Below are 12,508 nucleotides of genomic sequence, written 5' to 3'. Positions count from 1 at the left end.
GCCTCCCTTGTCTGCTGGTTTGATGGTGAGGTTGGGGTTGGAACGGAGGGAGTGGAGGGCTGCACATTCCGAGGGGGCCTTTTGATTTTTGAGTGGGCCTATTCTCTCCCTACTTACCCTTTTGTCCTTAATGTATTTGTAAAAACCCTTTGGATTCTCTTTAATTCTATTTACCAAAGCTATCTCATGCCCCCTTTTTGCCCTCCTGATTTCCCTTTTAAGTATTCTATTATTAAAGTTCCCTTGAGAATGTAACTTTTAAAAAAAAGGTCTGTCATTTACATATGAAAGAGCTACAGCCAACATGGTCATTCTAAAAGATGAGAGACTTAACGAACACTCCAGGTCTTTTTCAATACAGGTATATCATTTCAGTTGCACCACACTGTAAACTTTTGCTGTAAATTCTGTGTCATACATACTCCACACCCACGTGATGAAAGAGCAGTGCTCCGAATGCTGGTGCTTCCAAATAAAACTGTTGGGCTATAACCTGATATTACATGATTTTTAACTTAGTCCACCACAGTCCAACACCAGCTCCTCCAAATGATGGATCCCATTAAGCTGCGAGATAAACTCTGGTTCAATAAGAGTGCAGGAGGGCATGCCAGGAGTAGAATCATGACTGCATAAAAATGAGGTTTAAAAGGGCTCCACAAAGATCCCAGTCTTCAAATGAGGGGGAGCCCAGCACATCAGTGCAAAAGACAAAGTGTATTTGTGTCCATCTTCAGTGAGCAGTGTCGAGTGAATGATTCATCTCAGCCTTCTGCTGGGTTCCCCAGCAAAATGGATAGCAGTCTCCAACTAAATCGATTCACTTCATGTGACATCCAGAAAAATTAGAGGCAATAAATACTACAAAGGCTATGGACCCTGACAGCAGTCTGGCAATACCGTTGCAGATTTGTGCTCCAGAATTAAATGCATCCCTCGCTATGTTCTTCCAGTATAGCTACGACATGAGATAGTGTGGATAATTTGCTGAGTTATGCTGTGTCTTAAAAAAAAGACACATCCAACCTGGCTAACTACCACTCTATTAGTCTATTCCTGATGCATCAGTAAAGCGACGGAAGGGATCATTGAAATGCTATCGTCTGATACATGCTCATGAATAATTTACTCACTGATGCCCAGTTTAGGTTCCATCAGCTCCATTTAGCTCCTGAACTCGTTCCATCCATGGCCTAATGAAAGAGGAAAAAAACTAAACATCAGACGTGAGGTGAGAGGCACTGCTCATAAAAATGATCAATAGTCAATTAACTGAATGGGCAATAGTGCCCAATAAATGAGCAAAACTGAAAGGGAAGAATGTAGGAGTGTAAAATAAAATGGTGACATGCAGAGATAGAAATGGACAGAGTCAGATAAATAAATCTGAAAGAAGGTTAAAAGGATACAAATCAGGCAAATTGTCTTATCCATCCTCTTCTTCCCAAAGGTAATCATGCCCTTTATCCCATTGATTTAATATGTTAAGCGAATGTACAATGTATATATGCTTTTATCTGAATTTTTAATAAAAAATATTCCAGTTTTTTTATTTGTTCGCTAGATGCGTGTTTTGATGACTTAACTAGGTTTTATTGTTCACTCTTAATCTGCCCAGAGGGTAATTAAGAGTCAACCACGATGCTGTGGGTTCGGAGTAGTCCAGACAAGATAAGGAGAGCAGATTTTCTTCCTTAAGGATATTGGTGAACCAAATGGTCTTTATTATAATTGACAATGCTAAAATGCCATCTCCATTGCTCAATCCAGTTACTTCTGGACTCAATGGAATTCTCCAAACCCAGTTGGAGAGAGCAACTTAAGTTTAATATCAAATTAAAGATCAGTCCAAACTTCCTTTAACTACATCGCAATAAACCCGAGGTCATGTTCTTTGGTTAATGCAAGCATTTTATCTCTGAGTTCCCAGCTGCAGCTGCAACTTGAGTTAGACCATGTGAAATTCCGATATCCTGTCTGATCTAAGAACGGCTTTATCTGACTCCCAGTCCTAACCCCAACACCATAATCATTTCCATTAACCAAATTGTTTTATGTGGTCAGCAGCCCTCTCTTTCTGCTTCTTTGCACAAATCCCTTGTGATTGCTCTGAGGTTGACCCCTCCAGTACCTTAATTGCCTGTACCTATGCAAACTGCATCAGCTTCTCTGCATGATCATTATCAAAAAAATATGGTGCTCGTAAAGCACAGGAGGTCAGGCAGCATCCGAGGAGCAGGAGAGTCGATGTTTCGGGCATAAACTCTTCATGAGGAATTATCTCAGCCAAAAATGTGAAACTCATGTTTTAATTTCTCACAGTGACTTGCTGTTCTGTCGGTGTAACTGATATGTGCCCCTCCTGACCTGTATCTTCATTCCTATATTTTCATGTTTATTTGCAGTAGCTATGATCTCTCTTGTTGCCCTACTAACCATTCTTTGTTCATGTCTCTGAAGGCACTCCCCATTCTTAGAACACTGGACATTCTCACCCATGCTTTCCCTTCACTGCATCTTTGGTAGTTCCCATGAACAGAAGGATCCAATTTCATGATAAAATGGGGGCCATGCATACATCACTGAGAACACCCTCCCTTCTGGTTTGATTTTTGGTTGCTGCAGTTATCTTTCTGTAATTCTCAGGAGCTTGTCATTAATAGCTTCACTATTCCCACATGTAGCCTGAACTTTCAAAAGTATGTCTATAATTCTCAGCTTGTAATTTTACATGAAAAACAATTTCCAAAAGTATTCTTGTAATTTAATGGAAACATTGAAGAAAACACAAAGGCAGGTTCTTTTACATCAGGCGAAGGATATAATTTACAATAAAATAAAATTGTTGACATGTTTACCTTCTTCTATCATAGAACTATTGGTGTCATTAGAACTTATTATGTTGAAATAATAAATGTGCTGGGTGAATCTATAGAGATACAGGAAATTTAGGACTTTAAATTATGTCATGAAATGCAACAGTTTATCAACTTTGCTGAATTATCAATCCATAATAATAATAGCCTCCTTTAACTATCAGTTATGCAAACTACAATTATATGTTGAAACAATAAAAAATTATCTATACTGATCCTTCCACACTTCTTTATCTTTTATCTTGGCACGGGCTGTTTTATGATATAAATTAACATAGTTTTACACCTTTACATGAGGACTGGCTGAACCCCGTCATTTACTTGGTCAGCAAGAAGCTCAATACTGCCTGAAATGTAAGACTAAACGGTTGAGGTTTCTTATAATCTCCAGGTGTTAAGGTTATTTATGTCAGGAGGAATCAGAATAAAAATGTGCAAGAAGTCTTGCAGCAACAAAGGAAAGATGATTCCAAAATGAACTATGTGGATGCACATCAGTGGATTGAGGGGGTCTAAAATTTGCATAAAGATCAGAGACAATTCTTATATATTCATGCAAATTAAATGCAGGGTAATTCTTACCTTTCTGTGGGATTGTGCTATAGAACAGTTTATGATTCTAAATATGACGCATTCAGGAAAAACCATAAGAAAAATGGAATTTGTAAGTCTATAAATACCCTTACGTTAAAATTATACATCATATCAATAACTTATATGTCAGATCAAAATTTTTTATTATATCTTAGGAAATATTAACTAGTTGGCTGATAAGCAATAGCAGTAATTGTGTTATTCCTCAGGTGATAGCATAACATTTTGCTTTTAACATCTTTATTGGTACTTGTACCACAAGTAATATATTCATTTTTATTTTCAAATGTTTGTGTGTTTTTATTTGAAGAAAAAGTTGTTAATTCTGTTCTAAATATCCAGGCCAGCCTGATTGGATACATATTCTCAGGCCCATATTTATTATCATAATTAGGTTACAATTAAAACATGAACTTTTATCATTTCAATGACTGTTGCTCTAGTTTTACATTGTTCGTGATGTATTTTAAGTACAACTGCTTTTTTTTGTCTTAATAGATTCTCTTCTGCACATTGAATACTCACAAAGTCGATATGCAGAAATTATTGGGAGGTCAGATTGGATTGGAGGATTTTATCTTTGCCCATGTAAAAGGACAAATGAAGGAAGTGGAGGTGATAAAATCAGAAGATGCTCTTGGTCTGACCATCACTGACAATGGAACAGGCTATGCTTTCATTAAGGTACCAGAAGCACGGACGGTGGACACTGTCCTTCAAGTATAGCTGAACAAATTAGGGGTTGGGGATAAGAAGATGATGTAAAGAAAGAAATATTAAAACAGTCGCTGTAAATCAGTATACATAAAAGTTTCATAAAAACTAAAAGTAAAATGGTGAGAAACTTGAATTTACTTGACCTTTAATTATGCTTAATTTGAAAAGAGAGGGTTTTTATGCTACATGTTGCTATAAACTGGCTCAGTGTGGAGCTGCAGTGGCAGCAAGTCCAAATTAAAGTTTAATGTGTTCAATTAAAGGTAGGTGTCAGCACATAGAGCCATAGAGTCGTGGATGTTGACAAATAGTTGCTTTAGCTTTGTTAAGAAAATCAGGGCACTAGTCAACCTGAGTTCAGAAATGAAGAAACATGCCTGAGCTGTCTGAAGTGAAAAGAAAACATAAAAAAATTATTAAACTAATTCTTTGAGCAAAGATAGTTATTGTCTATTTCAGACAACTCAAAGCTCTTGCAAATGTCCTGTGTGAATATATGGAAGATGTGATATTTTCCCAGATGACTACTCCTGGTACTTTGTAGTTTTTGCCACCTTTACCAATATGTGATACTGGATAAGGGGGGGTTTGAGGTAGTTCACTGCTGCTAACCCTCCTTCATCTTTTGGTTGTGTTGGGCCTACCCAGTGATTATTAGCAGGGGATTCACCACTGTGGAGTATCTACAGAAGAGGCTCTATTCCGTTATAAATCTAGAAGGTTTATTGCAATTGGTCAGGCATAATTACTAGGGTGGTAGTACAGATTCCTGTTTTCCAAAAGCTAGAGTAGAACCCCTTGTCCTCACCCACACACTGTCTGCAATTTTAGCAGAATGGTGTAATTGTTGTAACGTTAACATTATCTGCTTCAGAATCATTACATTAGACAACAGAAGGTTATGCAATTTGGTACTTCAGGGGATCCGACCCAGAGAATACAAGGTCATTATTCATATTGACAATAATGAAATTATACCAGTAGATGGAGACTGACTAAAATAAATAAAACACTCAGGAGCACTTATTTTTATGAAGAGACAGAGAAACAGAAATGGTTTCCATCTTGGCAGCTTCTGCAGGAATTCTATCCTCACAGAAATGTGATGTTGAGTAACCATGAGCCACTGGCATTGAGAGGCCCACATTTTACAGCTCTATAATGGATGGTTTTGGAGGCACGGGGATCAGTGTAAGGTGGCATCAGAGAGGACCTTTTGCATCATCACATGGGGTTTGGATTTGACCAACAGTGGACCTGTGTGAGAATGGTACTCATTATTTTCAGAACAGGCAAGGGACAGGTCAATAACATCACTGGGGAACAAGTTGAACAGGATTTTGCTGTCCCCTCCAAATTTTACAAGGAATACGTGGGGAAACAGTGAGTCAAAGTGAGTATTTAGAAGCAACATTGAGGTAGCAACTGAGTTTATTGTTGTAATCAGACCCAGTGGGTTCAGGCATTGTGTCTTCACAGAAAGACTGTTGCAGAGCAGCAATAGAGTTGAGGGAACTGAGCAAGTAAGCTCCTGGTACAGACAGCAAGAGTCCCTACAAGAGGCTTGAGTTGGGCATTGTCAGAGAGGCAATCAACAGCATGACCTTAAAGTGGGCAGCACCTCAACGTGATGTGGGCCATTCAGGTGGTGGGTCCTCCAGTGAAGAGTAGAGCCTATGATGGTGAGAAGAGTTGGAGGATTTGAGCAGGAAGAGGCTGAATAGGCTGTTTTCCCTGGAGCGTCGGAGGCTGAGGGGTGACCTTATAGAGGTTTATAAAATCATGAGGGACATGGATAGGGTAAATAGACAAGATTTTTTCCCTGGGGTGAGGGAGTCCAGAACTAGAGGACATAGGTTTAGGGTGAGGGGGAAAAATTTAAAGGGGACTTAAGGGGCAACTTTGTCATGCAGAGAGTAGTGTGTGAATGGAATGAGCTGCCAGAGGAAGTGGTGGAAGCTGATACAATTGCAACAGTTAAAAGGCACCTGGATGGGTATATGAAAAGGAAGGGTTTCGAGGGATATGGGCCAAGTGTTGGCAAATGGGACTAGATTAGGTTAGGATATCTGGTTGGCATGGACGAGTTGGATTGAAAGATCTGTTTCTGTGCTGTACATCTCTATGACTCTATGTCTAGATGCAGAAAGTAGAAATCGCTTGGCCACCTGCAGGATGGAAAAGTGACAAACGGTCACAGTGGGTACAGCGGGCAGGTTCCAGTGTGGTATACGATGGTGCCCTGTGGCAGTGGTACAGACAGTGGCTAAGCTCCGTGCAGATGGTTTAGATGCAGCACTTCCCAAATTTCTTCTCGATGTGACCCCATGCCTTGGGCCTTTCACTGAGAAGGAGCAGTGGCTCGGAGGGTCGGGGAATTGTTGAGTAGGTTGAGAGGAGAGGGTTTTTGAGTTGACAGGAGAGAATTGTTCAACAGGGAGGGTTTACAAAAGAATAGAGATCCACCTGTAAATGGGTCTCAGAAAATCGATGATCCAGCCAGGCCCACCATCAGGGAAACAAATCATTTAAAGGGGTGTCATCAATGTCCAAGCTTAAAGTAAACTCCACAGCTGCCATTGAGCCTTAGAGTTTGTGACTCCAGAATCTTGTCATATGGCCCAGAGATTGGGAAGCTCTGGTGTGAAGACCATATTACCCAAGACTGCCTGTCTCTTGCGAGCTGTGGTAGATCTAAGTTGGTGTTTGAGGAGGAGGCTGTGGTTGCATTGGCAGTGATTCAATGTAAAAGTGAGCATGAACAGAAATGACTATGATTCTGGCTGATTCCACTCCCATTGGAGACATAGAATCAAAGAGAATCATGGATGATAACTCCCACACAGTTGCACATCAGTGCAGCCAATAAAAGCATTATTTTTTAAACTGAGGATTCGCTGCCTTCGCTGAATTCCCCCATATCTCATTGGCTGCAGATATTGGCCTTTCACAGGCCAGCCAATGCCCTTCATTAACAGGGAAGGATACCACCCCATCAACATGCAACAGATCTGCACAAATCGCCAGCAGGTCCTGCAGGTACCTGACTGGTGTCTTGCCAGCAGCCATGACACCTACCTACTGAGTTACTCCAGTTTTCATTCTTCTCTCCTCAGAATAATTCCTGAAGAAGGGCTTATGCCCGAAACGTCGATTCTCCTGCTCCTTGGATGCTGCCTGACCTGCTGCGCTTTTCCAGCAACACATTTTTCAACTCTGATCTCCAGCATCTGCAGTCCTCATTTTCTCCTCCTTTATTGGCCAGAGTATTGAGGTGTTGGGAGGTCATGTTGCAGCTGTACGGGACATTGGTTAGGCCACTGTTGGAATATTGCGTGCAATTCTGGTCTTCTTCCTATCGGAGAGATGTTGTGAAACTTGAAAGGGTTCAGAAAAGATTTACAAGGACATTGCCAGGTTTGGAGGATTTGAGCTACAGGGAGAGGCTGAACAGGCTGGGGCTATTTTCCCTGGAGCGTCGGAGGCTGAGGAGTGACCTTATTGAGGTTTACAAAATTATGAGGGGCATGGATAGGATAAATAGACAAAGTCTTTTCCCTGGGGTCGGGGAGTCCAGAACTAGAGGGCATAGGTTTAGGGTGAGAGGGGAAAGATATAAAAGAGACCTAAGGGGCACCTTTTTCACACAGAGGGTGGTACGTGTATGGAATGAGCTGCCAGAGGATGTGGTGGAGGCTGGTACATTTGCAACATTTAAGAGGCATTTGGATGTGTATATGAATAGGAAGGGTTTGGAGGGATATGGACCGGGTGCTGGCAGGTGGGACTAGATTGGGTTGGGATATCTGGTCGGCATGGACAGTTTGGACCGAAGGGTCAGTTTCCATGCTGTACATCTCTATGACTCTATGACTCCAGATGACTCCACTCACCTTGGTCACTCCCAGCCAGCCCATGGAATGGACATGGTCCTCTTGCAATGCCAAAGGGTTTCCAAAAGTAGATGGAAATTTCCATAAAACAAATAACGCCATGATTACAAACTTAACCTGACACAAGCAGGAACACTTTAGATATCTACTTACCTGAAATGCTGAGGTGCATCTAGAGTTCATTCCACCCATCAAGTCTGTACCAATCCTCTGAAGAGCATCTCACGCAGACCCACTCAGCCCCTGCCCCCACCCTATCCCTGCATTTCCTGTGGCTAATCCACCCAGCCTGCATAACGCTGGGAAATTTAGTACAGCCAATCCTCATAAATAGCACATCTTTTCCTTTGTGTACATCTATATGACAGCTGGGCAATAGCCTGGGATCCCTTCAGCAGGTGTCCTCCAGCTGCCCGAGACTTGGTGGGCTCTAGTACTGTGATAGGCAAATATCCTGGTGCAGTAGAAAGGATTTAGGGATGGAGTGGGGCCAGAGTTTGACCATGGATGAATTAGTGAAATACAAAGCATCCTGAGCTGAGGAAGACGATGAAGACCAATTGTCACAAGTGGAAAGCCAAGAGGAGCCGTGTGAAGGACTCTAAGAAACAAGTACAGGAGAGCATGGGATGGAGGTCATTAACACAAGGGCCAGGGACAGAAATCAAAGGCCCCAGCCCCACCACATGCTCCACTAATCCTCAGGCCCTATTATTAGGTCCTGATGGACTGCCTGATACACCACCATCCCTGATGAAGGGATTTTGCCTGAAACATCGAATTTCCTGCTCCTCGGATGCTGCCTGACCTGCTGTGCTTTTCCAGCATCACTCTAATCTAGACTCTAGCATTGTGATAGTCTCCTGGTCAGGGGCTGGAACCTGCTCTATGACTGCAGCAGTTTGATGATGCTTTGTCAATAGCCGTGGGACTGAGAAGGGGCTGTCTGCGGCAGGAACAAACTGAGAGGGGATCCCAGATGCAGAAGGCAACTAATCCTCCACCTTCACAAGATGTCTCGTACCTCCATGCTGACCTGAAATCTGTTGGGTTCTGTTGGAGATATCCCAACTTCTCAGCTACCTCCTGTCTCACCATTGCTCATTTGGGTTTTTGGGCATTTGCAGGTCCACATCCATCTCCATCCTCTTCGGAGGGTCGGTGTGGACTAGTTACGCCCGAGGGCCTGTTTCCACACTGTAGGGAATCTAATCTAACCTCTCCTCATCTGAACAAATGGAACCTGGTTGGTGTCAGGAATGAACAGAAAGTGTTTCATATTGCTCATAATGATGCTCTACCGATACTAAAAATAGCAACCTATCAGAGTGCTGTCACTTTAAACACATTAACATTTAAATGTTGCTGATTGGAATATAGTAACATTATCTGAATGTTGGCTTAATTTTATTTATATGATTTCCATGTGGAAAGGTGTTGCATTGAATAGGAAAAAGGGACCAATCAGTGTTAGTAACTGATTTCTTAAATAGTTTAAATAAGCAAAAAATGATAAATTAGTGCCAGAATACTTGTGTTCAAAGCCTTCGTCATAACGGGACCTGAAAACTGGAGAACAGGTGAATTTCTGCTTTCTTGGATTTCTGCTCAATTAGCATATCCTCATTAGGTTCATGTACTGTGAATATATGTTATCACCCCTTCCCCTATTGTTTTGTTAATTTATAGCTTGATTCTACAATATCACATGAAAAATTATTCAGTTCTGGCAGACTAACCTCCTGTGATAACATATCCTGGCATCATTCTCTGGGTAAAACATTATCCTACAGAATTAGTTAAAAGATTAAACAGTCAAATTTCTCAGAATCAAGCTGGGAACCATATGAAGATGTAAAGTATTAGAAACAATTTCACTTATAAGTATTAAGAAATCATCAAGGGAAGACCTTCCTCTCATCTCACAGTGAGGTTAATAACTTTGCTTTCATGTGTCTAGGCATAGATTTTGAGGTGAAATGCCAGCTAATGTCAAATTCATGATTTCTTTCTGTCTTTAATTAACGTAATAAATTTTTGGAGCTCTGCCTCTCCATTGAACTTTGAAATACTTAATGAAAATATGAGCCTCTTTCATATGGCTAATTAAACTCATTTTTACTAAACAATAACTTTGGTTCCACAGAGGATAAAAGAAGACAGTACAATTGACAGAATTAAGACAGTCTGTGTTGGAGATCACATAGAGGGAATAAACAATCAAACGATAGTAGGTTGTCGACATTACGAAGTTGCCAAGATGTTGAAAGACTTGCCCAAAGGTCAACCATTTACACTTGGATTAGTGGAACCAAGGAAGGCTTTCGGTGAGTCATTCAACAAAGCAGTCCACATTCAAATCATACATTGTTAATTTTTTCTATAAAAGGTAATATTTATTTTGTTAAGACATTCTTAACCTATTATTAAAAACCAGTCCAAAGGTAATTGTGCAACAATCTATTAATAGGTGACTTCAAAATGCCATTGTAATTGTAATATTTATTAACTTTACTTCATTATTAATAAAATTATTAACCATTTCCAAGTAGGATTGGAACTGCCCGAATTTTTCACAGAAGCCTACCATTACAGATTTGGAAATGGCCATACACTCCATATCAGCCAATAAAAAAATAATTTATTGACAATTTAACAGTAAATTTGGTGTTGATGGTTGTATTGGAGAGCTATCGGATACCAGAGCTTGTTATTTTTGCGAGAGATATTCCACTCATGGCAAACACAGCAGAATGGAAAAAGGATGTTTAAAAACTTTTGTTTAACTATTGAGGCTGCCCATAGCTCAGTGCTATGGTCTAGGGGAAATGACAAATGTTCACAATGCTAGCTAGCTCCTCTCAAGTGCCACCTGTCACAGAATGAGCAAGCTCAGCTTGGCAATTGAAATGTCCATCTGTTTCTGGGCAAACAAGGAAAGTATTGAATGCTACTATGGAATAATTAAAGAGTGAAGGCCAAAAAGCAATGGCTATGCACCATGCTTGCAGTGATATCTTCTAGAACATTTGGCAGGTCCCAACTAGGATGCATAATTTATTAGACTGATTTCGTAAGAAATGTAAGCAATACTGAGAAATAATTGTTATTTTTACCTTTGGCCTGATTCAAGCAACTTCCCCTTTGACAGCAATTACAAGAAAGCTCCCAGATTGTGTTACATTAGCCAACATCATCAATTCAGCTGCTACCAGATTCTCTGGTGTGAGCCATTTCTGTGCATTTCTCAAACACCATGGATGCAAACTCATGCTGTTCTGTCCTAATGGATTCTACCTAGTACAAAGTCTGGTCTTTGACTTTCCATCCTGCCCTGTAAAGGCTGCACTCATAGACTAGACTGTTCTTATTCTGAGGCAAACGTGAGGACTGCAGATGTTGGAAACCAGAGTTTAGATCAGAGTGGTGCTAGAAAAGCACAGCAGGTCAGGAACCCCACCTGGACGCTTCCTGCCTCTATTCCTGATGAAGGGCTTTTGCCCGAAACGTCGATTTTCCTGCTCCTCGGATGCTGTCTGACCTGCTGTGCTTTTCCAGCACCACTCTGTTCTTATTCTGAATCTGTTGTATCTGTCTCTGCTATCTTTCACAGTCTATACTGGCCTACTCTCAGTGATTGAACAAACTCTTTTATTTATTTGATTTGATTTGATTTGATTTATCTTTGGCTCTAGTACTAAGATACAGTGAAAAGTATTGTTTTGCATGCTCTACAGGAAGATTGTATCATACAAAGTGCATCAAGTTGCAGAACACTGCAGAATACAGTGTTACAGCTACAAAGAAGGTGCAGAGAGAAAGAGAGATCAACATTAACATTTGTGAGGTCTATTCAAAAGACTGATAACAGTGGGGAAGAAGTTGTTCTTGAATCTGCTTATGCAAGTTTTCGAACTTTTATACCTTCTGCTTGACAGAAGAGAATGGAAGGGAGTATAAATGGGGTGGGAGGGATCTTTGAATATGTTGGTTGCTTTCCCAAAGCTGCAGGAAGTATAGATGGAGTCAGGAGGTGGAAGGCTGGTTTGTGTGACATACTGGGCTGTGTTCACAGCCCTCTGTAGTTTTTTGCGATCTTGGGAAGAGCAGTTGCCAAACCAGGCTGTGATGCATACACTGATCTTGAATTACTGCTCTCTAGTACAATTCGTCCATTCCTCCTTCCTCAAAGTCTCAACAGCTTATGAATGGCGATGTCTGTTATATCATCAGATCGGGAGGCCAGATTAGATTAGATTCTCTACAGTATGGAAACAGGCCCTTCGGCTCAACAAGTCCACACTGACCCTCTGAACAGTAACCCACCCAGACCCATTTTTCCTCTGATGAATGCACCTAACACTATGGGCAATTTAGCATGGCCAATTCACCTGACCTGGATTAATGGTGCTGGAAGAGCACAGCAGT

General features: G+C 41.0%; 1 protein-coding gene across 2 annotated transcripts in view; it reads left to right on the top strand.

The window, feature by feature from the left end:
- Nucleotides 1-12,508, top strand: part of gipc3 (GIPC PDZ domain containing family, member 3) — an 86,171-nt gene that overhangs the window by 16,259 nt on the left and 57,404 nt on the right. For both annotated transcript variants that reach the window (XM_043720735.1, XM_043720736.1), the window contains exons 2-3: nucleotides 3,969-4,154; nucleotides 10,227-10,407. In XM_043720735.1, the coding sequence (XP_043576670.1) occupies nucleotides 3,969-4,154; nucleotides 10,227-10,407 (367 nt within the window). The remainder of the gene's footprint in view (nucleotides 1-3,968; nucleotides 4,155-10,226; nucleotides 10,408-12,508) is intronic.

The sequence above is a fragment of the Chiloscyllium plagiosum genome, chromosome 31 (genome assembly GCF_004010195.1).
Source record: "Chiloscyllium plagiosum isolate BGI_BamShark_2017 chromosome 31, ASM401019v2, whole genome shotgun sequence".
NCBI lineage: Eukaryota > Metazoa > Chordata > Chondrichthyes > Orectolobiformes > Hemiscylliidae > Chiloscyllium > Chiloscyllium plagiosum.
The sequence above is the reverse complement of the archived record's forward strand: the minus strand, read 5'-3'. Positions and strand labels throughout refer to the sequence as shown.